Consider the following 21,622-nt stretch of genomic DNA (forward strand, 5'->3'; position numbering starts at 1 on the left):
AGGTAAGAAAATGAAAGCTTTAAGTTTGCGCCGGAAACGCCGTTCCCAGAGGTATATTGCGGAAATGCCAGGATTTGGAATCGATTAAACGCCGGTAGATGTGGTCTGAAAATGCGCGCGCTAGTGTCATGATGATCAGCATACTGTGATTCGCCAAGTGAGGGGTTGTGACCTACCTGTACGAAAGTTTGACTTCACGAAGATCGAGCAAATAAGATTATTGAACACCTTTGTGGTTATCCCAGAAGCGTTTTGTGGCGTTTCTGACAACCTCGTTGTCCCCAAATCGTGCTCGGTAATAGTTTAATAGAGCGAATTCGTCCGATGGTAGTATGTAGGAGGTTGGCTGGGCGTTCAACTTTGCCCAAACTTCTGCAAGCCGTTTTTCCAGAACCTGAGCAAGGCGTTGGTCGATTCCTCCTTCAGTGTTTTGGGCGACATGAACGGCTTGACCGAGAGATAGGTAGCCATGGCCAGCTACATATTCCGTGACACCACCCATATTGACTAGTGTGTATGTATGGTATATTGTCGAAAGATAAGGCTAGGCAAAAGTAGGAAGTCGCGATTGAATGTGAACAAGGTGTTGATTGGTATGAAGGAAACACTGTTAGGGTAGCGTAGGGTAGTGTAAGTCAATGGTGAGAGAGTTTGAGCAGCCTTGGAGACGAATACACTTCGATTGGGAAATAGTGTGGGCACGAAGTATATATGTTGGAAGTACATAATTAGGGCTGCCGGAAACGAGATGGAACTCACGTGCAGAGACAGGCTGATCCTGAACGAAGACTCATGCGACCATGTCAAGTAGGGTGAGAGCTTATTCGAAGCCTCAAACAGTTGGATCCGGGAGCGTGCCGCTTTGGGCGCTGTCAACTTGTGAAGCGAAGGGTTGGGTGTGACGCCAGAATTGCGGAATTTCCGTCCGACGACTGCAAGCGGCCAGGCCCCTGGTCTGCCATTGCTGTTCAATGGCGCCGAACAGATGCAAGGGGAGGAAGCAGAGTGTACAGCCGAGCCACCAGGAACGTTGCACGACGCTACTGTTTTGCGAAGACGCCTGTCCTTAGGATGCATACAAGATTCTCGTTACTGCAGACCAATGAAAACATTGCTCGGCGTAATTGAAGAGTAACATAAGACCAGGGACTGAATAATGTGCTTCGCCCTTGGTCGGCTTGATGGTAGTAGCTTGAAGTTTGAGACTGGTGCAGTAGCAGGGTTGATGGAACGCCGAAAACTTTGTTTGCGCTCTGCAAACCTTCGCAGGGCCCCTCAAGCCAGACCGAGCCGCGATGGAGATGTTACTCAATTCCGTTAGCCGTTGAAGGGAGGGAGCGCGAGCGAAGTGTGGATGCTAGGGGGGTAACAGCGATCAAGGATCTGCGCAAACGAGCAATGTGATGTCGTGATGCAGGAGGGGTGCTGGTTCGGCAGTGGGACGTGATGCCGGGAATTGCAGTACGCCATGCAAGACGACAGAAATACCGATCAGACGTCAGTCCTTCGAGTCGAGGCACGCGGATGCAGCAAAGAAGGCAGTGGAACCGTGTCAGGTCGGATTAGGCTAATGTGAACGTTAGGAATCCTTAAAGTATGGACCCATGCGGTGCAGCCTACGCCCGAGTACGCGGTCCTTTGCTCAGCACCGTGCTGCGGTGTACGCCACGGCATCCACAGCACTATGTACAGAACAGCCGAAGTCATGATGCAGGTAGATGTCCAAAACTCGGGGCTCCGATGTGATGAAGCTCATCACAATGGCAATAACAGGATCCATGTGCTTCAGAATGCGTGATGCGCGTTGGTCACCGTCCCAAGGGTCAGGTTTGCAGGCAACATGCACTGGATCCACTCTATCGAAGAAGCTTCGCGTCGTGGTCCGCAGTTTGGCATCCGCGGCATCCAGGGCAGATGTGTAGGAGGCTGTGTGAACAGTCGGGCAACGGCGCGAGATCGCCGACCTCTCACCCTCCCGAGTTAAGACCATGATGCGTGCCAACAGCCGAGCGGCCCCATGTCAACAAGCAATGCCTGCTGCGAACGAGCGTCTTTGCGAGCGATCGGACGATGCGGCCTACTTGCGTTGCATGCTGCCCCACGTTTTGCCCGTGAGTGCCAAGATTACCCGTTTCGGCCGTACCTGTATCACACGCTTCCAGAAGCTTTCGCTCTCCGCACGGCTGATACGCGCTGAGTCGCTGACACTTGCGGCACGTTTTCTCAGAGTCGACATGAGACGATGATGTGTCCTGTCGGACGTGTCTGTGGGCGCTTCGGCAAGGCATGCACGTCTGGGCTCGCTGGGGCCTGGGTGACGGCACAAGCTGGGGAACCTCGACGAAGCCTTTGATTGCCATGTTTGATCGTACACAGGCTTCTCGGACTGTACAGTATGGAGTTGTGGCTCGGGCCTTTGCCAATGCGGCGCGACTCAGCACAGATAGTGTAGGGCGCCCCTTGCCATGTTAATTCGGTACCGGAAATTCGGAACATCAAAATCTGCGAGGCACAATGCATCAAGATGGACGGTTGCCGAGCAAAAAAGACTTTCGCACTCGTCTGGCGATGAAGGTGAAGGTTTGACATGTTGGGACGGATTGGCGTGCCCGCGAAGACTGATTGGCATGTTGGAAGCCATCGGAGATTTATTCGGGCCGGCGGACCCTGCTGAAAAGTTGGCCATGATCGGCATGCGTCACCTCTGGTAACTTTTCGCGGCGACGGCCTTCTTGAAACCTCGACCTGCAACTGCTCATGGTTCGGTTACGCACGTGAGTAGTGACTCTCTTGCCCGCTCCACAATTCATGCAATGAAGACACGAGTCGCACGCCTCTGGACAGAGCAGCTCCTTTTCGGGCCTGTCTCGCGCGGTTTGGGCACCCGCCCAGCGACGCCGTTCCTGCGCTCCTTCTTTACGGCAACTCACGCGGGAGCACGTCCAAAAGCCGTCCAGTCGACCCTCCGCCAGACTGGCCTCCTATACTGGCGATATCAGCGGTCTGCCCTGGGCCGCCGCTTCCGGTCCTGGCGTGTCAAGAAAGACCTTCCACCGCCCCAGCGCCCCGATCCAACGCCACACCTGGGCAGCCCTGAACCGGCACTTTCGCTGTCACAGCGTCTGAAGGCCCTCTCTCGTGAGTATGGCTGGACCGCGGTAGGCGTGTACTTTGGCCTGTCACTGCTCGACTTCCCCTTTTGCTTTCTGGCTGTACGCCTGCTGGGTACCGACCGGATTGGCCACTATGAGGATGTAATCAAGAACGCCTTCTGGAGCATAGTACGAATGGCGTTTCCAGATGCGGGGAAGAAGGCACAGGATGCCATACCAGAGGATGTTGCAGAAGCGACCGCAAGAGAAGGGAACATTGGAGCAGCCGAAGTCGCAATCAGAAGCGGAGCAGATGCCTGTAAGGCGCCTACTTGTTACGTTGGGGATTGCGTTGTGTTGGCTAACTTATGTCGCAGCAATTTGGACCCAGCTCGGCCTCGCATACATTGTCCACAAGTCCTTCATCTTCGTCCGGGTACCACTCACCGCAGCCGTCCTCCCCAAGGTCGTGAAGACACTCCGGTCCTGGGGCTACAACATTGGCAAGAAGAAGCCCAAGAAGACATGATCTCTTGCTTCGTGCACGGCAGACCTCATGCTCTGCTGTCTGTTCCATTCCTCTCGCCGTTGCATAAATAAATAGCACGTCGTGCTTACTCACAGCAAGCCATGCATTACGACAATGTACCACTACTCACCTGTATAAATAAACATGTAAGATCAAGCATCTAGTACTCCTATGCAGACGCGAACAACATAACACATCGCACCACAAGAATCTGTCAAATGCACTACCAATGAATTCACATCTGCACATCTGCAGAAGCCCAGTGTGTGCCTCTAGCCACTATCAACACCGTCATCACTCGACGGGAAACCACTCCGCTCCAAATCTCTCTAACAACCAACAATCCCATCCCACCAACTCGCCCACCTCTGAAGCCCATGACGCACCCTGCTCGCCCTCCTCAAAACTCTATCCCAGTCCCCTCCCGCAGCCCATCTCCGGCCTTCTGCCTTTTCGTCGCACTACACATTCCCCCAACAACTGCCGTCCTTCTCGAAACCTTGCCACAGTTGCCGTCCCCTTCCAAACCTTCCTCGCTGCCGCAAACCTTCTCCCGCTACAAACCTCTAGCGTCGGAAGCATGCCTACGAACCAATCAGACGTGCGCCTCCCGGAAGTTTCTCCGGGCGCCGTGCAATCCACGACGGACCTGTGCGCTGTGGCTGATCTAAGTACTTATAGTCGCAGTGTATAAACTTCCTCCTAATTGTCCGGTTCGCCTTCTCCAGCCGTTCTATGTAGCATGTAAAGTTTGTGGGTGATTGGGTGAGTCTGTGCGGCGGGAAGTCAGGATGCCGTTCGGTAGTTCTCTGTGGGGAGGGGATTGTGTATCGTGTTGTTTGCATGCAAATTTGTGCGGCGTGGTTTTGTGATGGAATAAAGGGGAAGTATGCTGGAAGTGGTTGCTAGTGTGTGATGGAAAATGCTCGACCCATTCGAGATGACACTTAGAACGTCAATCACAATAACTACAGCGTATTGGCAAGATATGTAGAGTATCTGGACTTTTCATTATGGGTATCAGTCTCATTCTGCAATCACGAGTCAACGTGCACAAGTTCCTCGTCGATCAAGCCTGAATCATCTCCGGCACCTTCGTGCCAATTGCCTTCTTTGCGTCCAATATTTCCAGCTTGGTCAACCCCATACCACCCAAGAACTCGTTAAACGTCCCCAAGATCCTCTCTAGACCCTCTCTCAAGCATTCTCTGACTTCATTGACCTGCGGCACGTTCTTGCGTTCAGCTTCTGGCTTCTTGAGGGACTCGTAGTCACTCCAGTGCACCTGCACAGCGGCCATGTAGTCGTCAATCCTGTTGATGGCATTTGTGAAGATGCGGATGATAGATGGCACGCCATGGTGAAAGTGGCCAAGTTCATCTTGCTTGAGGGAAAAAGTAGTGAGATTAGTCAGAGCGGTAATGGCGTTGCAAATAAGAGAGATGCGCGAATAGGGTGCGCCAAGCACGATGATGCTGGTGGTGCGTTCAAGAGAATGGCGGAAAGGCCAGCCAAGAGGCGAAGACACAAGTTTGTTGTAGTATGTTCCGACGGCAGTTTCGGCCTGTTGTTTTCCTTCTTGTGCCTTTTTGAGACCCTTGTTGAGGGCTTCGCGGCCATATGCTTGCTGTGCATTGCCAGGCGCGCTGTGTGATTTGGCAATGCTGGCTGCTGTATCCGAGACCTGTTCCCACTTCGAGATAGGCTTCGATGGTGCGGCCGCAATCTGGTCAACTTTGAGGGGTTGAGAGATTTGCGGAACGAGCTGCACCGGTGGAGATGGCTGTTGTGTGCCAGTAGAGGGCTGCGGGCGCCAGGTTGGATCAAGCGCAACGTTCAAGCGTTCAATGAGGAACTTGATCTCGGCCAGACAAATATCAGTGACCTGCTGGAACGTCGATGCTTTCTTGCGCTCAAGCTCGCCGTAAATGGTCTTTCGACGCTCGGGAAAGGAGTCTGTGATTAAAGCAAGCTCCCACAGTGCAATGGCCTAGGTCATGTTAGCTCTGATGCATGTGCTGTGAAGATTTTCGCCTACCTTGACAGCTTCCTTCTTCGACTTGAGACCGTTCAGTAGCGTTCCGTTAGGATCCTTTGAGTCGTTGGTGATGGGCTGGTCATTCTTCAAAGGCTCCTGGGCAATATACAGGTCGAAGGCCTTATTCACGAATTGCCACAGAGCAACAAGTAAACTTCCTTCGAGCAGAAAGCCCCACACGAGCGGCAAGAACGGTGCAACTCCAGTGGGTTTGGAGGTCTTTGACAAACTGATGAAGGTGCGGCTGAAGCTGTAATAATAGTCCCAGATCAGATGGCGAGGTCCAACGAAGTAGAGAAATGTGCCAGCCACCAGCGAAAATGCTGTGAGGATTGCCGAGGTCGTTAAAATGCTGGGGAGCATCTTGACAAGGGTCTGCCTGGGGTTGGATGATGTGCCTGCTGGCACGGTAATAGTGGAGTCGTCATTGTTCTTCCTTGGTTTCATGGCCGGCACGCGAATGGAGTCATAATCCTCGCAAAGGTGGGTAGCGGTTTGGACAATGGCCAGGAAGAAGAACAAGAGTCGCAGGTAGAGCGGCCGCTCATTGAGCTTCAAGCGCTCGTGTGCGCGTCCCATGTCGGTGAAGCCGAGCTTGGCCTGGCTGGGTCGCGACCATATGTAAACCTCTCCGTACAGCCATGCCGAGAAAGCGTAGAATGCGAGGGTGAGGATGGTGGATTTGCGGAAGAAGTACTTTTGGGCGGTCTCGAAGCGTGTGGATGTATGGCGCTCGCCGACATGCCATTGCGCGACTCGAAGTACATAAATGATCAGAGCGGGGAGGAAGATCATGCACGTGCGAATGCCTGTGGGACCAATGGGGAACCATAGCCAGAGTGCTGTGAAGTGTCAGTATGCGCTCCACCAGAATGCAAGCGAGTCCAGCTCACCGTTGTCCCACTCTCCCATGAAACACGCGATGAAATAGCAAAGCAGTAGTGTATATCGGCTAGCTTTGGTGAATCTCCTGTGCAGAGCTGGAGTGAGGAAGTCCCGGTACGGGCGCACCTGCGCTCCCAGGGTTGGGAGTGCCATGATTGCGACGGGCGGGGATGTGGCGGCAGATTGAGGTCAGAAATTATATCATGGCCTGGCTAAAGAGTGTGGAGGGCGTTGCTGTGCCCGAAAAGGAGGGATGAGAGGGCAGCGCTGTGCTCAACTTCACTCTTTGCAGGTCAAAGGTCAAACAAACACAAGTCAACGGAGCTAACGCGTGGTTCCGCCGCGCGCCAAGACGTCTCGTGCGGCTGCGCCATTCGTCATTGCCAGGAACCTCCAGCCTCCGGGCAACGACCTCCTTCCCCACACCCGACCTCTCCAGGCTGCTACATTACTGAGGTCCGGTCGCATAGCCTCGAACAACTCCCAAAACCCCTCCGCAGTACGACAGGAGCCCGCCGGCCTCGTGCACATCACCATGTCGTTCCAACACTCGTCCAACCTGGAGTCGCAACCGACCAACTTCCGCCGAAGCGATGATCCCCAGTATGCCGATGATCCAGAGTTCCGCGACTTCGCCAGCAAGCTGTCCGACGACCTCTTCGCCCTGACCCGCAACGTCGCCCGCCTATCTACCGAGGTGGCCAAGCTCGGGACAAAGCACGAGACACCCCGCGTGCGAGAGCGCGTGAAGACGACTGTTGAAGAGACATCCGACACGTTCAAGGAGATTGGCGAGGGCATCAAGAACATCACCACCTGGCCTGACGTTGGAGTATGCCGCTGCCTCGCACTCCCAACGAGTCCTGATAGCTAACGTGCCTCCAGCCCTCCCAAAAGTTCACTCAGTCCAAGCTCCAGCGTGAATTCCGCGCCTCCCTCCAGGAATTCCAACAACTCCAAAAAGCCGCCCTGGAGAAGGAGAAGTCTTCCGCACAAGCTGCCCGCGCAGCGCTAGACGCACAGTCCCCGAGTGAAGAGCGGTCAGGCGGCGACTTTGGCACTCACCAACAGCAGGAGCAAGAACAGCTTCGCCTCGCCAACCAAGACGAGGTTGACTTCCAAGAATCCCTCATCATCGAGCGCGAATCCGAGATCCGCAACATCGAACAGAGCGTGGGAGAGTTGAACGAGCTGTTCAGAGATGTCGCGCACATGGTACATGAGCAGGGCGCACAGTTGGACATTATTGAAGAGAATGTCGAGGTTACGCATGACGCCAGCCAGGGAGCGCATGTGAACCTGAAGCAGGCGAGCAATTACCAGAAGAGCGCCAGGAGCAAGGCGTGCATCCTGTTGTTGATCTTGGGCATGGTGTTGGTCATTATTGTGCTGGCTGTCACGTTGGATTGATTCAACTTGCAAGGAAGAGCGGAGTGTATATACGGGCGAAGGGAGCACTTTGATACCATGGCGTTGCATGTCAGTTTTGGGTTGAGTTTGTTACAGTCGTTTGAAGACGTTGCATATCACGTTCAAAGCGAAGCTCTAATACCGTCTTATTCCAGCTTTATGATCCAAATGGTCCAATCTGCGCATACAAGAAGATTTACCTCTAACGTGTTCAAGCACCCAATTGATAACGCCTCTATGTGATGCATATATACTACAATTGCTTCGTCACATCGTACATCCCTATCATACACATGCCCTTTCTCCTCCACTCTAGAATCCCCAATACCTCGCAACTCTCATCTTCCATCCCTCCCAACTGTTCAGCTTCGGCCTCACATCCAGATAGAAATTCAGTCCCTCGCCCTTCTTCGCCCCACTCCCGCCACCCGCGTAGAAATCAATAACATACTCAATCTTCTCGCCGCACCGATCCACCACCCAATCATGCCGATCAAACGGCGTCTGATAGCCCATCAGACTGCGCCACCGTGCCCTCGGCGTCAGACTCGTCGACAAGCCCGAGAAACTCGCGAGTTTGGGGCCGCCGCATGTGTCCGACCGACCGGCTTCCCACTTCTTGATCTCGTACCATGCGCGCTCGTTGACGGCGTTGTGGATGGGCACGATGGTGCGCATGTCGCTGGCTTCGGGGTCAAAGGACTTGCGGCGCATGGCGTCGAAGAACATTTGCTCGGACGGGTAGATCCAGTTTCCGGTCTTCTTGTCGGGGGCTGTGTCGCGCTCGTTGTTGGCGGGGCGGGCTGGGGCAGAGGCAGCAGACGGGAGGGCCCGTGGTATTGTGCTGACTTCGCGGTCGGTGGCGAGTTTGAGTTGCGAGAGTATGGATGTGGAGGTTGGGGCGGGAGAGGAGGTGGATTGGTCGAGAGCGGAGGAGTCGCAGGATGTTTGGACGGCGCTGGAGGATTGCGCCTGGGTGGGCGCGGGTGGTGGTGAAGGCGTGCTAGTATGTGGGTTTGCGGGCGGCGTGCCGTTTGCGCGGGCTTGGGCGAGCCATGCTTCTCGTGTTTTGTGGTCGACGGGGCAGGCGGCTGCTGGGTCGTCTTGGGAGGACATTGTTGTGAAGTTGTGAGGTTGTGAGGTTGTGAGGTTGTGGAGGTTGAAGATGTGGGACTCCGGATGGTGACGGTGGTCGAGTACAAAAAGTTCGAGCTTCGGAATCCGGACCAGTCTGATTGGTCGGCATGCCTGTTCACCGCTTTGGAGGGGACATGAAGCATGAAGTCCATGTGCTCTGTTGCTTTAGTATAGAGCTAAGCGTATAAAAGAACTCCTGCGGGGCTTTTGTCTTTTGGTGCTATATTTTGACTATCCTCAATCAATTAATTCACGGGTGGCTCCTTCGAGTTCGTCCTAAGCATCCCAACAAGACCCTGCATAAACAATTCCACCCCGCCAAATTCCCATCCGACCCCCTACCTCGACCACACCCACGCCTGTTAATTGACTTCAGCCACCATGTCAGACATCCACCGAGCCAGCACTACCGCCCCGGTAAATATCGCCGTCATAAAATACTGGGGGAAGCGCGACCCCAAGCTCAACCTCCCCACCAACTCGTCCCTCAGCGTGACCCTCTCGCAAGCCGATCTCCGCACGCACACCACCGCGTCTTGCTCCTCCACCTACCCCAGCCAGGACGCCCTCTTCCTCAACGGCCAGTCTCAAGATGTGTCCGGCGCACGGACACAAGCCTGCTTCCGCGAGCTGCGTGCTCTCCGCAAACAACTAGAAGAGAAGGACTCGAGCCTGCCCAAGCTCGCCGACCTCCCTCTCCGCATCGTGTCTGAGAACAACTTCCCCACGGCTGCTGGTCTCGCCAGTTCCGCTGCCGGATTCGCCGCGCTTGTTCGCGCCATCGCCAACCTCTACGTCCTCCCTTCCTCGCCCACCGACCTGTCCCGCATTGCACGACAAGGCTCTGGCTCTGCATGCCGGAGTCTGTTCGGCGGCTATGTAGGCTGGGAACAGGGCTCCGCCACCGATGGCAGCGACAGCGTGGCTTTCCAAGTCGCCCCCGCATCACACTGGCCCAACATGCGCGCCGTCATTCTTGTCGTTAGTGCCGCGAAGAAGGGCGTGTCCAGCACAACAGGCATGCAAACCACCGTCGCGACGTCAACCTTGTTCCAATCCCGCGCTGCCGAGACGGTGCCCAGGCGCATGAAGGAAATGCAGGAAGCGATCCAGAACAAGGATTTTGAAGCATTCGGCAAACTGGCTATGATGGATTCAAACTCCTTCCACGCTACGTGTTTGGACACGTTCCCGCCGATTTTCTACCTTAATGATATCTCGCGTGCGGCTATCAAGGTCGTTGAAGCTATCAACGCTGCTGCTGGGAAGATCATTGCGGCGTACACTTTTGACGCGGGCCCGAACGCTGTCGTGTACTACGAGGAGGAAAACGAGAAGGAGGTTGCTGGCCTGTTCAAGACTATTTTGAATGAGAAGGATGGATGGCAGGGCGAGAGAGGAAGCAAGGTCCAGGCGAACGCTGAGGCGCTTGAAAAGGTCAAGACGGAGGCTGGACCCGCTATTGCGATGCTTGAAGAGGGTGTCAGCAGGATCATTCTCACTGGCGTTGGAGAGGGTCCTGTCCAGACCGAGGAGAGCTTGATTAATGAGAAGGGCGAGCCTGTTAACAGCGCTTAGAAGGAAGTAGGTTGGAGTTGGCCATGTGTAGTGGATACCCGTAGATAGAGTCAACAGTTGCGTGGAAGAAGAGAAGACAAATACCTTGCATTGCATGTAAGACAGAATGTGAAGTTTGTAGTCTTGTATACAATCAGATTGAAGATGTGCTACAAGACAAGAACAATGACCTCGCTGGACGCAGATGAGAATTTGCAATTCCAAGACTCGCCAAAGCAATGCCTCTTGTCTTCTCTGCTCTGCTCTCCAACGCCTCAATGCGCCATGCAAGCCATGATATCTATCCCAACTCTTCCAAAAGCAACCACTGGCCCATTATCAACAATATCCAGAACTGCAACTACTATAATCACAACAACACAACAAGCCCGACGTCGTACCCTACAGCCCCATCTTCTTCAGCTTTCTACAATTCTTCAGCTCCATTTTCCGCGCCCGGTCCATGGCTTCCTGGTCAATGTAAAACCAACCCTGTGCATCCTCCATCATTCTCCGCTGCTGATTCTGCTCATGCTGACACCGCACCGACAGCCCGTGAACATATTGCTGCTCAGCCTCCTCGTCCAGTTTCCGCCACTTCTTGGGATTGTACTCGTGCACCTCTCTCGGATCGACAAAGTACTGGACTTTGAATCGCGACGTGATGCGCTCCTTGGTCATGGGGTGTCGCGGCGTTTCAAAGACGATTTTGGGGCCGACGTCGGCGGGGCTGGAGAAGAGCGAGGAGAGCAGCGGGAGCACGAAGAGGAAGAGTAGCGGGAGGAGGTTGGAGATTGTGGAGCTGAGTGAGGCTTGGGGTTCTGCGCCGGGGGGTTGTGCGGTGCCGGGTCGTCGTCGCGGGGCACCGCCGCCGAATTGGTGGACGCGGATGCCGGGGCCGCCGCCGAGGTTGAAGACGAAGCCGGGACCGGTGTCCATGCCGCCTGTTGGATATGTTAGTGATTGTTCGCCTACAGCAGTTTGGGAGGTTACATACCAAATGGGCCTCCAAACGCCCCACCAAAGAACTGTCTAAACAGCTCTTCTGGCGTCATTTCTTCTTGGAATCCTCCTCCTCGTGGGAACCCAGCACCGCCGCCGCCGCCTCCAAATCCACCTCCCGCAGCCGTCGCTGGGTTAAACCTCGCATCAGGATCCCCTCCAAACTGATCATATTTCTTCTTCTTATCCGGATCGCTCAAGACCTGGAACGCTTTGCTGACCAGCTTGAACGCATCGTCCGCACCCTCGTAGCCATTCTTATCAGGGTGCGTCAGTAGACTCAGTTTCCGGTACGCCTTTTTGATGTCGCTATCGCTGCATGTCGATTTTACGGCTTCGAGACCGAGGATTTCGTAGTAAGCCGTGGGCGTGCAGCGTTTTATGCGTATTACGGCAGCTTTTTGCTCGACGGTGAACGCGCGCCCGCTGCTGCCATCGTGGTGACTGCGTGATTTGGCGTCGCCATTCTGTGGTTGCGCGCCGGACGATTTGCCGGACATTGTTGTGGTGGGAGCGGAGGGTGTCGTGAGAGAGGTGCCGCGTGGGCAGGCGGATTATATTCACGGGCGTACCCAAGGCCGAAGTTGTTGTTGTGCGTTGTAAGCGACGTGTTGATGTTGGCGCTGGTAGGTGAAGTGTGGTCGAGCCGCGGGCTCCAGTACTCGATACGGGTCCGCGCATCTGTCCAGAAGTCTGGAGGTGTAGGGTAAGGCTGGGATGGCACGGGCCACCGCGCTTAGTCGACCCCGGACGTCATTGAATTCGGCTTTCAATTCACTCTTTTGCGCTGTGCACACACCTTTGATCCTTGCTCCTCTCCGATAATCACACAATACACAATGGCCGCCGAACCAGCAAAGCAATCAGCGCTCCAATCGCTAAGAAATTGGGGAGGTACGTTCACCAACTCCTTCCCGACGTCACCTGGGCACTCACGTGCTACCAAAATGTCTCGTACATTCATGGATGTCGATCCATACACTGTACATCAAGCGTCCAGGCCCACGTGCTTTCTCTACATTGAAATCAACTCTCAAAAACAACATTCATTCTAACAAACAGGACAGAAAACTCCGTCCCTCCAACCCTCCTAGCAACTCTAATCACCGCCCAACATGCACGCCCCTTCCAGCCTCTACCCATGCTCTTCCCACCAATCCTGCTTTTCTCATCCTACCTAAACCTTTCCAACTACAAGACCGATGCGGCGGGTGTCACTGCAGCCTGGAGTGGCTTGTATGCTTTGCTCGCCATGCGCCGGTCACAAGTAAGTTTTGAGTTATTTGACGAACCGGAGACGTACTAAAACACGACCCAGGGTCTTAAGAACAAGTTCACTGTACGAGGCGCAGTAAGAGGTGCATCTCTCGCACTCTGCGCCGTCAACATTGTCGGATGTGGATTGGCATACACGTTTGGGAAGAGGGAGAAGGAAGAGAAGAGTGCTTAAGAGTGTATCATTAGACCAGTGCCACGAAAATTGTATAACAGTCTTAATATGTTGGAAACCCTCTTGATTCGTTCATGATATCATCTCCGTGGGCGGAATTAAGACAGCGTAAGCGTGAAGCCACATTTGTCTCTCTAATCATTCCCATGTCAGATCCCCAACACACGGGATCCGTTAACAAATAAAAGCCCAGACGCCACGAATGCACTTCTTCTGAATTGAAAAGTTGAGCAAACCAACCTCTATGATGTATCCATCGGTTCGCCACCCGCCTCCGCTACTCTACGCTCCTCAATTTTCTGCGCCAGGCGGTTCGCCTTCCAGTTCGCAATCTCATCTCTCAGCGCGTCATTTGGAATGACATCCTCCAGTTTGAGCGGCGTGCGGTTAAACGGGTCATGGGGATCACTCAGCAGATGGCTTTGAATCGTGCTGCGGTCCACGACGATCTTACTGATCGGTAAGATGACAGGATCTTCCATGAGCGTCGCCATAAGCGGGTCCTCATACTCGTCTGGGATTTCACCCAAATCAGCTTCTTCAATATCTGCACGTGTTTTCGCGGTCTCGATTGCTGATGCCATGTTCTCCCACTCCTTTAGTTGCTCAGGGCTCTTGAGCGCATAACGTGCCAGGGTGCGATGAGCTTCGGTCCAGTATTCTGGGCGGTAGGCCCGTCCATCTGTAGCCACAGCTTCGATGAAAGACTGCTTGCCTTGCAAGTTCAGGTATACATCTGTGACTTCAGCCAGCATCTGCCGCGGATTCCAGCCGTAGTCCTCTGGGTTCTTAACCCTCAGGGATGCACGCTTGGGACCGACAAGAGCTTCGAGGTTGTAGTCGAGCATATGAGCTAGACGTACAACAACTTCCTTCTTCGTAAAGGAGTCTGCAAGCGCTTCGGTGAAGAGCTTGAGCATGGCGACTGTTTCGTTGGTGAGTTGCATGTATGATTTGGCTTTGCCTTGGGCTGCGGACAGCTTTTCTTCGTTTTCTTGTCGGGCGGCTTGGTCCATGTCTGCTGGTGAGTCTTCGAGAAGCTTGGAAATGTCATGGATTTCCTTGAAGGCTGTGAAGGATTCGTCGAGCACGAAAGTAACGTCGTTGAGGAGGAGATTGACGAACTGGACGAAGAATGCGAGGTTGACCCTGGGATAGGTTAGTTTATGAAGTGTTCAATGAGTTCGAAGAGAAATACCTTGCCTCTGTCGCGAGATTCTCCCGGTACATGGTGTTCGGCCATATACACTTGATTACCTGGAATATCTCGTAGCGAATATTGAACTTGTCGTAGAATTGCGTGTGAGTCCCAGTGCTCTCACACTCAATGTAGAACTTCATCAATGCATGCAGCAGATGCTTTGTCGCAAAGTCGTGAGCAAACAAGGTGTCCCCGAGCACACCCTTGGGTCGCCCAGGGATGGCCCACACACCGTGGTAGAGAATTGTGACTAGGCCAGACTTGAGGTATGGGTTCTTGATGTATTCTGAACTCCTCAAGAATGCGATGCAAATCTTCACCAGCTCCTCGCACTGGGTTGAGGTAACAATGTGCGGCATCCATCGCGTGATGAACTTGAAATTACCAACAATATCTTCGACAAAGTACTCCGGGAGGCACTTGAACGCTGTAGACTGCTCTTTGGGTAGCGGCAACTGCAATTCCTGTTTCGGAAAGGCTGTACCTGGCGACGCGAGCCGCAAAAGCCATACAATTACATATCGCATGAGCTGCATCGAGCGAGCTTGAGTAGTCTCATCAAGCAAGACACCCTGGATCGCCAATATGATACACTGGCCCCGCTCAATCTGATGTTTGAGCTTCTGCACATGATTGTCGAATATCGCCAGTTGTGCCGGATTTGAGGCATACTTGTGGCGCTCGGTCTCAATCCTGGCAAGCTCCTTTGTGAGATACTTTACGTCCTTTTGTAGGTTGGACAGCTTCGCATTCGCGGCCTCAGTTCCGTAGTGGTGCGCAGCCACAGTTAGGAAGAAAACCTCACTGATAAAGTTATTCGTGCCGCTCGCGCTTTCGCTATAGAACTCTTCTGAAGCCTTGTCATCCGCATTGATCTTGGTTTCATCCTTGATATCAACGCGTGGCGATCGCCGTAAATAGTCAACCTCGATACGATCAATCTTGGAGAAAGATGCATCCATGAAGGGCTCGCATAGACGATCGAGAATGACGGTAACATTGACCATGAATCCGTCAGACGAAACAACCTTGGGGTCAACCTGCATAGCGCGTCGTTTGTGGTTTTTGTTTACGGTCAGGGCGAACCAGTCCAGCATTTTCTCTCGCGACTCCTTGTTCTTGATGAAGGCATTGGCAATGTCAAGCAACTCATCCTGATGGGTTTGGAGCGTCATACGTAGAGCGCGCTGAGCGTTTGCAATCAGGCCCTTGTCTTGGGATGCGGAACCAGCGAAATAGTTGAGTGCGACTTCGCCTTGCATGGGGGACAGACGGAAGAATGGGCCCAGAAAAGAGCTTGTCTCAATCTGTTGCGCCTCTATGTCCGTGGGCAGAAACGTTTCGGACTGTGCCAGCGCCGCTACAAGTGGTGGGAAGCGAATGAAGACTCGAAGCACGAGCATGAACGGCCTATAGTCACCATTCATGGAAACCTTGACTAGTCGTCGACTCACATCTTCCATGGCACTTACCAAAGCTTCTTTTACAGAGTCGTCTTCGCCCATTCGGTGGCTAGCCTCTGTGAGGAAGTCGTAGCAGATACCACGGTCGTCATCGGGACCGAGCAGAATGTGGTCAGCCAGCGCGTTTGTGGGAGGCATCTCTTCGCCGAACATGTCTGGGATAGTCGCAGCAAAGATACAGTAGCTGAAACATAGCCGTCGAGCTTCCTTGACGATCTCGTGCTTTGGGTCGCTCTTGCTGGTCAGGCTCTTGAACTGCTTGGACACGCGCTTCCAGCAGCCCAGCAGATATTCCAATGCTGAGCCTTGGCTGTGGCTCGACGCTGACTCGAGGATAACTGAATCCAGCATGTCCGTGGTGAAGCGAAGCGGTTTGCCATCTGCCTCCAAATCATCCTTGGTCGTGGATGCAAAGTACAAGCTGTGGCCATGCGTGTCTTGTGTACGGGTCTGGTCCAGAGTTATCCGGAAGATGCTGCCGAGTGTACGATCCTCCCACGTCTCGATACTGACGTCCTGGGCCTTGGCTGCAGGCTGTGATGGGGGCCCGCTACTTGACGGTTGCGCGGCCTTGGGCTTGATGTTGATGGAAGACTTGGGCGCGCCTTCCGCCTTTATTCCCAGCTGAGAGAAAGGGTTCGCGGCCGGTGCGGGCTGAGGCGACGGTTTCGGCGGCGGTGCTTGGGCTTCTGAAGGTTTCGGCGACGAGCTGCTCGATGCTGGGGCTGGCGGGGCTGACGGGGCTGACGGGGCTGACGGGGCTGCTGAAGCGGACTGTGAGCTTCCATTCGGATTCGCGGGGCCCCCGAGCTTCGCAAGGCGCTTTGCACGGATCTGCGAAAGGTCTTCGTCAGCGACTCGCTTTGGTGGACGTCTAGAGAGCTCCTCTACCTTTTCAGGATCCATGTCTTGCGGCGGCGGTGGCGGCGGTGGCGGCGGTGGCGGCGGTTGCTCGTCTGCCATGGTGTGTGGATTCAAGTCGAGGTAGTCGCAGATTCGTGAGCGGTAGGGAGATGGTGGCGGGGCAACGGGAGGCAAAAGAATGGAAGAGTTGCTGTGGTTCGTGTAATATCACTTGAAGCGTTCCCGACGAGGTTCCGCGCGCAGTGAGGTCAGTAGTAGCCTAGCCCCCACATTACACGCGCGCCTACTTCGTACTCACCACTTCACGTGGAACTCCGCCGAAGCAAGGGGAACGGTGCATTCATCAGCAATTCAGGAGCAGTCACTTGAGAATTGCAAAGGGTCGCCTGTTGCGCCGACTGCATCATACAATACACAACAACTTTGTCTCACAGCCTGACGATGCACGCCTACTCGGCAGCAACCACCGGTCATCATGCTGCTTGTCCCGGAGGACCACTGTCTGACTCCTGCGGAACTCTCCCCAAGCTGCAGATCTATACGCTGTCTCACCCTGGACATACGTGCCATTGCTGATATACGACAAACTTGATATGACCTATGACGCTGGCGACTATCTTCCAGTCGTCCACTCAACGTACGCGACGCGCCAAGCAGCAGCAGCGGTACGTGAGCCGAGGTGGACCCTTGTTCATTGCGGGGATTGCTCGACGTTTACCTGCACAAAGGCATGGGAGCCTGTCTTGACCGGCCTTCCCAGATGGCGGTGCCAGAGTCTAGACGGCACAGGATGGCGTGGACAGACAGGCCATGGCGGGCGTTGGACAGTCCAGCCAGCGGCGGACGGCCGTCCACGGGTGTGCATGCACATGGACGACTGTCAGCAGCGTTGTACACAATGCCCCAAGCTCGACGCAAAGGGCTCCACGGGCCAGCAGCTGTATTGGCAGCGGCACATCAAACTGGCGCTGAAACAGCGACCGCTGGGTGTCTAATAACGCTCGCGGGAGGCAGACCCGTGACCTCAACACTGGTGGTCGCAGCCAACAGGAACAGGCGTGCAGGTCCTGGAGGAATAGCAGCGGGCAGGCGATTGCCCATGTCGTGTTGCAGCGGTGCGCAGAGGCTTCACGGTGAAGCGCATCACGGCGTCACGGCGTCACATGGAGCAACCGTGGGCGTATGGATGCATCCATGGATGTTATCGTCGCTGTCGCTGTCGCTATCTGTGTAGGAGCTAGCCGCATTAAAGCGACTACTTCCGCCAAACGCTGCCCCGTCAACACAGCGACCCTCTCGCACTGCACTCTCCCACCCCCCCTCTCTGCTTGCTCGCCTGCTCTGTCGCACGCTTCTGATTCGATTGCATCACGGTTCGTAGCTGCACCGCCACGATTCCTGCCCTTGTGCCCGTTTTGGACAGCTCAGCCTCTAGGCACGAGCCCAGCCGCGCACTGAGCGCCTAGTGTTCAGCAGCAGCGCAGCCTCCGTCTTCACAACCCTACTTCAATCACCACTCCTCTCCATCCTCTGCTAACACTCTGTTCTCGCAACAGCACCACCTCCTGCACCCACACCACCGCCAACACCCGCACCCACCCCACACATCGCCATGGCCGAGATTCGTCGAAAGCTCGTTATTGTCGGTGACGGCGCCTGTGGAAAGACTTGTCTGCTCATGTACGTACTAGTGCACGCGGCCATCGCCGACTGCTGCCCCCGTGGCCTTGACCTTCACCCGCTAACAGCACCGTCTGCAGCGTCTTCTCCAAGGGCACCTTCCCCGAGGTCAGTTCTGCCGCGCTTTTGCCTCCATCCCTGAGCTGCGTCAGCCTAGCTGGCCCGCGCAGCTGCCCATCGCACCAGCACCACGCACGCCCATTACATCATCCGCATACTGACTGTGCCGTCTCAATAGGTCTATGTCCCCACTGTCTTCGAGAACTACGTCGCCGACGTCGAGGTTGACGGCAAGCACGTCGAGCTCGCCCTCTGGGATACCGCTGGCCAGGAAGATTACGACCGTCTCCGCCCGCTCTCCTACCCCGACTCGCACGTTATCCTGATTTGCTTCGCTATCGATTCGCCCGACTCGCTCGACAACGTGCAGGAGAAGGTACGAACCACGTGTTCCGCCTATGCATCAACGGCCGCTAACTGTGCTGCAGTGGATCTCCGAGGTCCTTCACTTCTGCCAGGGCCTGCCTATCATCCTCGTCGGCTGCAAGAAGGACTTGCGCTTCGACCAGAAGACCATTGAGGAGCTCCACAAGACTTCTCAGAAGCCGGTAACCCCAGAGCAGGTCAGTGTTCGCCAATCCCCCCTACCCACTGCCTCACTAACACGGCGCAGGCCGAAGATGTCCGCAAGAACGATTGGCGCCCAGAAGTACCTCGAGTGCTCCGCAAAGACGAACGAGGGTGTCCGAGAGGTGTTTGAGCACGCCACACGAGCTGCCCTGCTCACCCGGAAAGAGAAGAAGTCGAAGAAGTGCCTGATCTTGTAGATGCCGTCGGGGCTTGTGTGAATATACTGGGGCCGCCGCAACTGCGCCATGTTGACACCAGACAAGACCAACACGGTGGCGGCAACTGGGCGTGTTATAGTCGTCTATCGAGCAAGGCCGCGAATGCGAATGGCCAGAAAGAACTGAAGACGAGTTTGGCCTTATCTGGCTAGTCTTCTCTGGGCAGTCACTCTCGGGCGTTTTACTGCGCTGGATCTTTTGTGTCATTGGAAACGTACGTACATCATCTTGGGGAGGCATGATGGAGGGGTTATTTTCTCAGAGTGTGTGGTCGAGATTGTGCAGCTATCGGGTTCAGCAATGGTAGGATCTTTCTAATAATGTGCTTGGTTTTGCTCTGCTCGCGTGCCTCTGAGATTCACACAGTCGCTCATATCCAATCACTCGTACTGCTTCTATTCTACTCACTCGCACTTGCAATTGTTCATGATGCTGTATCAGCTTTTCCTTGATTGTCATGCTGATCAAATTCTCTCAACATGAGCATTCAACTTCGTCATTCTCTCCCCTGCCCGGCGCGATTGTCGTTCTACCGAACATGGAAAAGCTTTTGGTCCCCACAAAACGCTTAATTGACTTGTTGAATCGCTTCGCAGCCGGCTGCACGATTCCGAGCACCCGCCCCGCTTCTTGTCGACGAGCGGTAAGTGGGGACGAGCAGGAAATCAGGCCACCGCTCCTATGACAACACGGCTGGTATCTTTTCATGGGATTGATCATGTTTACTGAGGAGACTACATTATCAGGAATGTGCGATGCCCAGTGATGTAGACAGTATTCCATACACTGGCACACCGCATGCTGAGGAAGCCTGAATTAGGAAGGTGAGACTCCCCGAGTGCACGACTTGTGTGCGTCTCGGATTGATCCTCCATCTTTTATGTTTTTCATTAAAATCAAACCTGAAGCTTGCTATGAACCACCGTTAAAGAGACACCTGGGTAGTGCATCAGATATGCTAGCGCTACTGCTTTGGGCTAGTGCACCACCACGTGTACACGCATGAGGCTCTTCCCTCACTTTCCCACACCGATCAGAAATGACAGAAGCATGTTAAACACCCAAGAGCTTTGAAACAAGATCTAGCCTTTTCCCGCAATTGCGCTTTTGCCCGCGTGCTGCAGTATCACATCATCGGACCAGGGCTGAAGTCGGCCGGACCCCACTCAACATGGCGTACGAACAGTTCCGCATATACGGCTACAACCACGGTACTGAACCAGAGCATTATCGACTGCATGTACGAGACCATCGGACTGAGCATACTACACCGCGTCGGGCACACTACTATGATGCATACCAGTCCAGCCCGGGAGCTGACTATATCGATCGTGCACGCATGCCACGACCAGACGATCACATCGGACCGTACGTTGAATCAGCACGTCGGTCGAGGCGTAAGAATACTGGCTATTCGACTCAAGACTACATCTCTCCTCCAGTCGATGCCAGGGATGACTACATTGACCAGGACTACCATACACCAGCTAGGGCTCATGCCCAGCATACTCCAAGGCATCAAAACGTACCAGGGGGATTCTATGAGGATGAATATTCCCCATCAATGCCAAGTATATCAGCAAAGGAGCAAGATTCCATTCACCGAATTATGAAAGAAGCCAAGTTCGGGAATCATCACGAAATCATGCGGGCCTATTGGGTGCCACAAGAATACGATGAGATGCCTGTTGATCAGACACATTCGCATAGACAGAGGTCAAGATCAGTTCCGAAATTAGAGCCAAGAAGAGTCAGGTACGATAGCGAGAGTGAGACTGACGTGCAGACTTATGTTGGTGACAGTGGAGATGATGAAGTAGAAAGACCAAGACTGGGAGGCTGGAACAGCGATGAAGATTCCATTGTTGAAACAAGAGACAGATGGAGATCCAAGTCCCTACGAAGCGACGACGTAGGACGGGCTCCGTCTCCTCACATGCCCGGAGGCTACGCATCCTCTTCGCCAAGCATACACTACGAGAGCGACGAAGAAGACGAAATGCGTCATCGAAGTCGAAAAGCATCCAGGGAACGCGCAATACGGCGTTACGCCTCTTCCTCCCCTAATGACCGACACAGAGACTCTTCAGCGTCCCCTTCGGCACATCACTATGCCTCCTCGTCCCCTGCTCCCAGCGAGTGGGGTCAGTATCGATCTCGCAGGCACATCTCCTTCTCCTCGAGCACCGATCACGCTCGCCAGCGATCCATGTCTAGTCCTCCCACTAGACCACACGCCTCGTCATCACTGCGCCCACGAATCCAGCGCGCTCCTTCGCCGCCGCCCGCTATCGCGCGACGGTACTCTTCTTCTTCAACACTGTCGCCATATGTTGGTAGCGACTACGACGCACCAGTCCGCTACGAGTCCGATACGGGCGACGACGACGATACTTGTGTGTCCGGGAGCGAGAGGGGGCGCTATGTTAGGTCTGAGATTGATTCGGATGTTTGTAGTGATTCGTC

General features: G+C 54.4%; 13 protein-coding genes across 13 annotated transcripts in view; 7 read left to right on the forward strand and 6 right to left on the reverse strand.

Moving 5' to 3' along the window:
- Positions 1-354: 354 nt before the first annotated feature.
- On the reverse strand, positions 355-502 carry SNOG_04826 (hypothetical protein; the record flags this gene model as incomplete). Its single annotated transcript, XM_001795187.1, has 2 exons — positions 355-447; positions 482-502. The coding sequence occupies 2 exons, from the start codon at positions 500-502 to the stop codon at positions 355-357; spliced, it is 114 nt and encodes a 37-aa protein (XP_001795239.1).
- A 2,236-nt stretch (positions 503-2,738) lies between these two features.
- SNOG_04827 (hypothetical protein) lies at positions 2,739-3,808 on the forward strand. The gene is made up of 2 exons (XM_001795188.1): positions 2,739-3,411; positions 3,470-3,808. Exons 1-2 carry the CDS (start codon positions 2,814-2,816, stop codon positions 3,619-3,621), a joined length of 750 nt encoding a protein of 249 aa, XP_001795240.1. The 5' UTR covers positions 2,739-2,813; the 3' UTR covers positions 3,622-3,808.
- SNOG_04828 (hypothetical protein) lies at positions 3,723-4,292 on the forward strand (the record flags this gene model as incomplete). The annotated part of the gene is made up of 2 exons (XM_001795189.1): positions 3,723-3,767; positions 3,885-4,292. 2 exons carry the CDS (start codon positions 3,723-3,725, stop codon positions 4,290-4,292), a joined length of 453 nt encoding a protein of 150 aa, XP_001795241.1.
- A 398-nt stretch (positions 4,293-4,690) lies between these two features.
- On the reverse strand, positions 4,691-6,697 carry SNOG_04829 (hypothetical protein; the record flags this gene model as incomplete). Its single annotated transcript, XM_001795190.1, has 3 exons — positions 4,691-5,611; positions 5,660-6,501; positions 6,553-6,697. 3 exons carry the CDS (start codon positions 6,695-6,697, stop codon positions 4,691-4,693), a joined length of 1,908 nt encoding a protein of 635 aa, XP_001795242.1.
- Positions 6,698-7,079: 382 nt separating this feature from the next.
- SNOG_04830 (hypothetical protein) lies at positions 7,080-7,954 on the forward strand (the record flags this gene model as incomplete). The annotated part of the gene is made up of 2 exons (XM_001795191.1): positions 7,080-7,376; positions 7,430-7,954. 2 exons carry the CDS (start codon positions 7,080-7,082, stop codon positions 7,952-7,954), a joined length of 822 nt encoding a protein of 273 aa, XP_001795243.1.
- A 195-nt stretch (positions 7,955-8,149) lies between these two features.
- Positions 8,150-9,070, reverse strand: SNOG_04831 (hypothetical protein; the record flags this gene model as incomplete). Its single annotated transcript, XM_001795192.1, has 1 exon — positions 8,150-9,070. The coding sequence occupies one exon, from the start codon at positions 9,068-9,070 to the stop codon at positions 8,267-8,269; it is 804 nt and encodes a 267-aa protein (XP_001795244.1). The 3' UTR covers positions 8,150-8,266.
- A 402-nt stretch (positions 9,071-9,472) lies between these two features.
- SNOG_04832 (hypothetical protein) lies at positions 9,473-10,822 on the forward strand (the record flags this gene model as incomplete). The annotated part of the gene is made up of 1 exon (XM_001795193.1): positions 9,473-10,822. The coding sequence occupies one exon, from the start codon at positions 9,473-9,475 to the stop codon at positions 10,667-10,669; it is 1,197 nt and encodes a 398-aa protein (XP_001795245.1). The 3' UTR covers positions 10,670-10,822.
- SNOG_04833 (hypothetical protein) lies at positions 10,784-12,150 on the reverse strand (the record flags this gene model as incomplete). The annotated part of the gene is made up of 2 exons (XM_001795194.1): positions 10,784-11,592; positions 11,646-12,150. The coding sequence occupies 2 exons, from the start codon at positions 12,148-12,150 to the stop codon at positions 11,051-11,053; spliced, it is 1,047 nt and encodes a 348-aa protein (XP_001795246.1). The 3' UTR covers positions 10,784-11,050.
- Positions 12,151-12,489: 339 nt separating this feature from the next.
- Positions 12,490-13,100, forward strand: SNOG_04834 (hypothetical protein; the record flags this gene model as incomplete). Its single annotated transcript, XM_001795195.1, has 3 exons — positions 12,490-12,544; positions 12,718-12,917; positions 12,969-13,100. 3 exons carry the CDS (start codon positions 12,490-12,492, stop codon positions 13,098-13,100), a joined length of 387 nt encoding a protein of 128 aa, XP_001795247.1.
- A 242-nt stretch (positions 13,101-13,342) lies between these two features.
- SNOG_04835 (hypothetical protein) lies at positions 13,343-16,727 on the reverse strand (the record flags this gene model as incomplete). Its single annotated transcript, XM_001795196.1, has 2 exons — positions 13,343-14,249; positions 14,299-16,727. 2 exons carry the CDS (start codon positions 16,725-16,727, stop codon positions 13,343-13,345), a joined length of 3,336 nt encoding a protein of 1,111 aa, XP_001795248.1.
- A 615-nt stretch (positions 16,728-17,342) lies between these two features.
- Positions 17,343-17,729, reverse strand: SNOG_04836 (hypothetical protein; the record flags this gene model as incomplete). The annotated part of the gene is made up of 2 exons (XM_001795197.1): positions 17,343-17,566; positions 17,645-17,729. The coding sequence occupies 2 exons, from the start codon at positions 17,727-17,729 to the stop codon at positions 17,343-17,345; spliced, it is 309 nt and encodes a 102-aa protein (XP_001795249.1).
- A 511-nt stretch (positions 17,730-18,240) lies between these two features.
- On the forward strand, positions 18,241-19,496 carry SNOG_04837 (hypothetical protein; the record flags this gene model as incomplete). Its single annotated transcript, XM_001795198.1, has 5 exons — positions 18,241-18,308; positions 18,389-18,416; positions 18,547-18,744; positions 18,797-18,931; positions 18,982-19,496. The coding sequence occupies 5 exons, from the start codon at positions 18,241-18,243 to the stop codon at positions 19,066-19,068; spliced, it is 516 nt and encodes a 171-aa protein (XP_001795250.1). The 3' UTR covers positions 19,069-19,496.
- Positions 19,497-20,327: 831 nt separating this feature from the next.
- The window catches only part of SNOG_04838 (hypothetical protein), a gene marked incomplete at both ends in the record, with an annotated part of 1,699 nt that continues 404 nt past the window's right edge, over positions 20,328-21,622 (forward strand). The window contains one exon of the mRNA XM_001795199.1: positions 20,328-21,552. Coding sequence (XP_001795251.1) covers positions 20,328-21,552 — 1,225 coding nt within the window. The remainder of the gene's footprint in view (positions 21,553-21,622) is intronic.

The sequence above is a fragment of the Parastagonospora nodorum genome, assembly GCF_000146915.1.
Source record: "Parastagonospora nodorum SN15 chromosome Unknown scaffold_7, whole genome shotgun sequence".
In the NCBI taxonomy this organism is placed as follows: domain Eukaryota; kingdom Fungi; phylum Ascomycota; class Dothideomycetes; order Pleosporales; family Phaeosphaeriaceae; genus Parastagonospora; species Parastagonospora nodorum.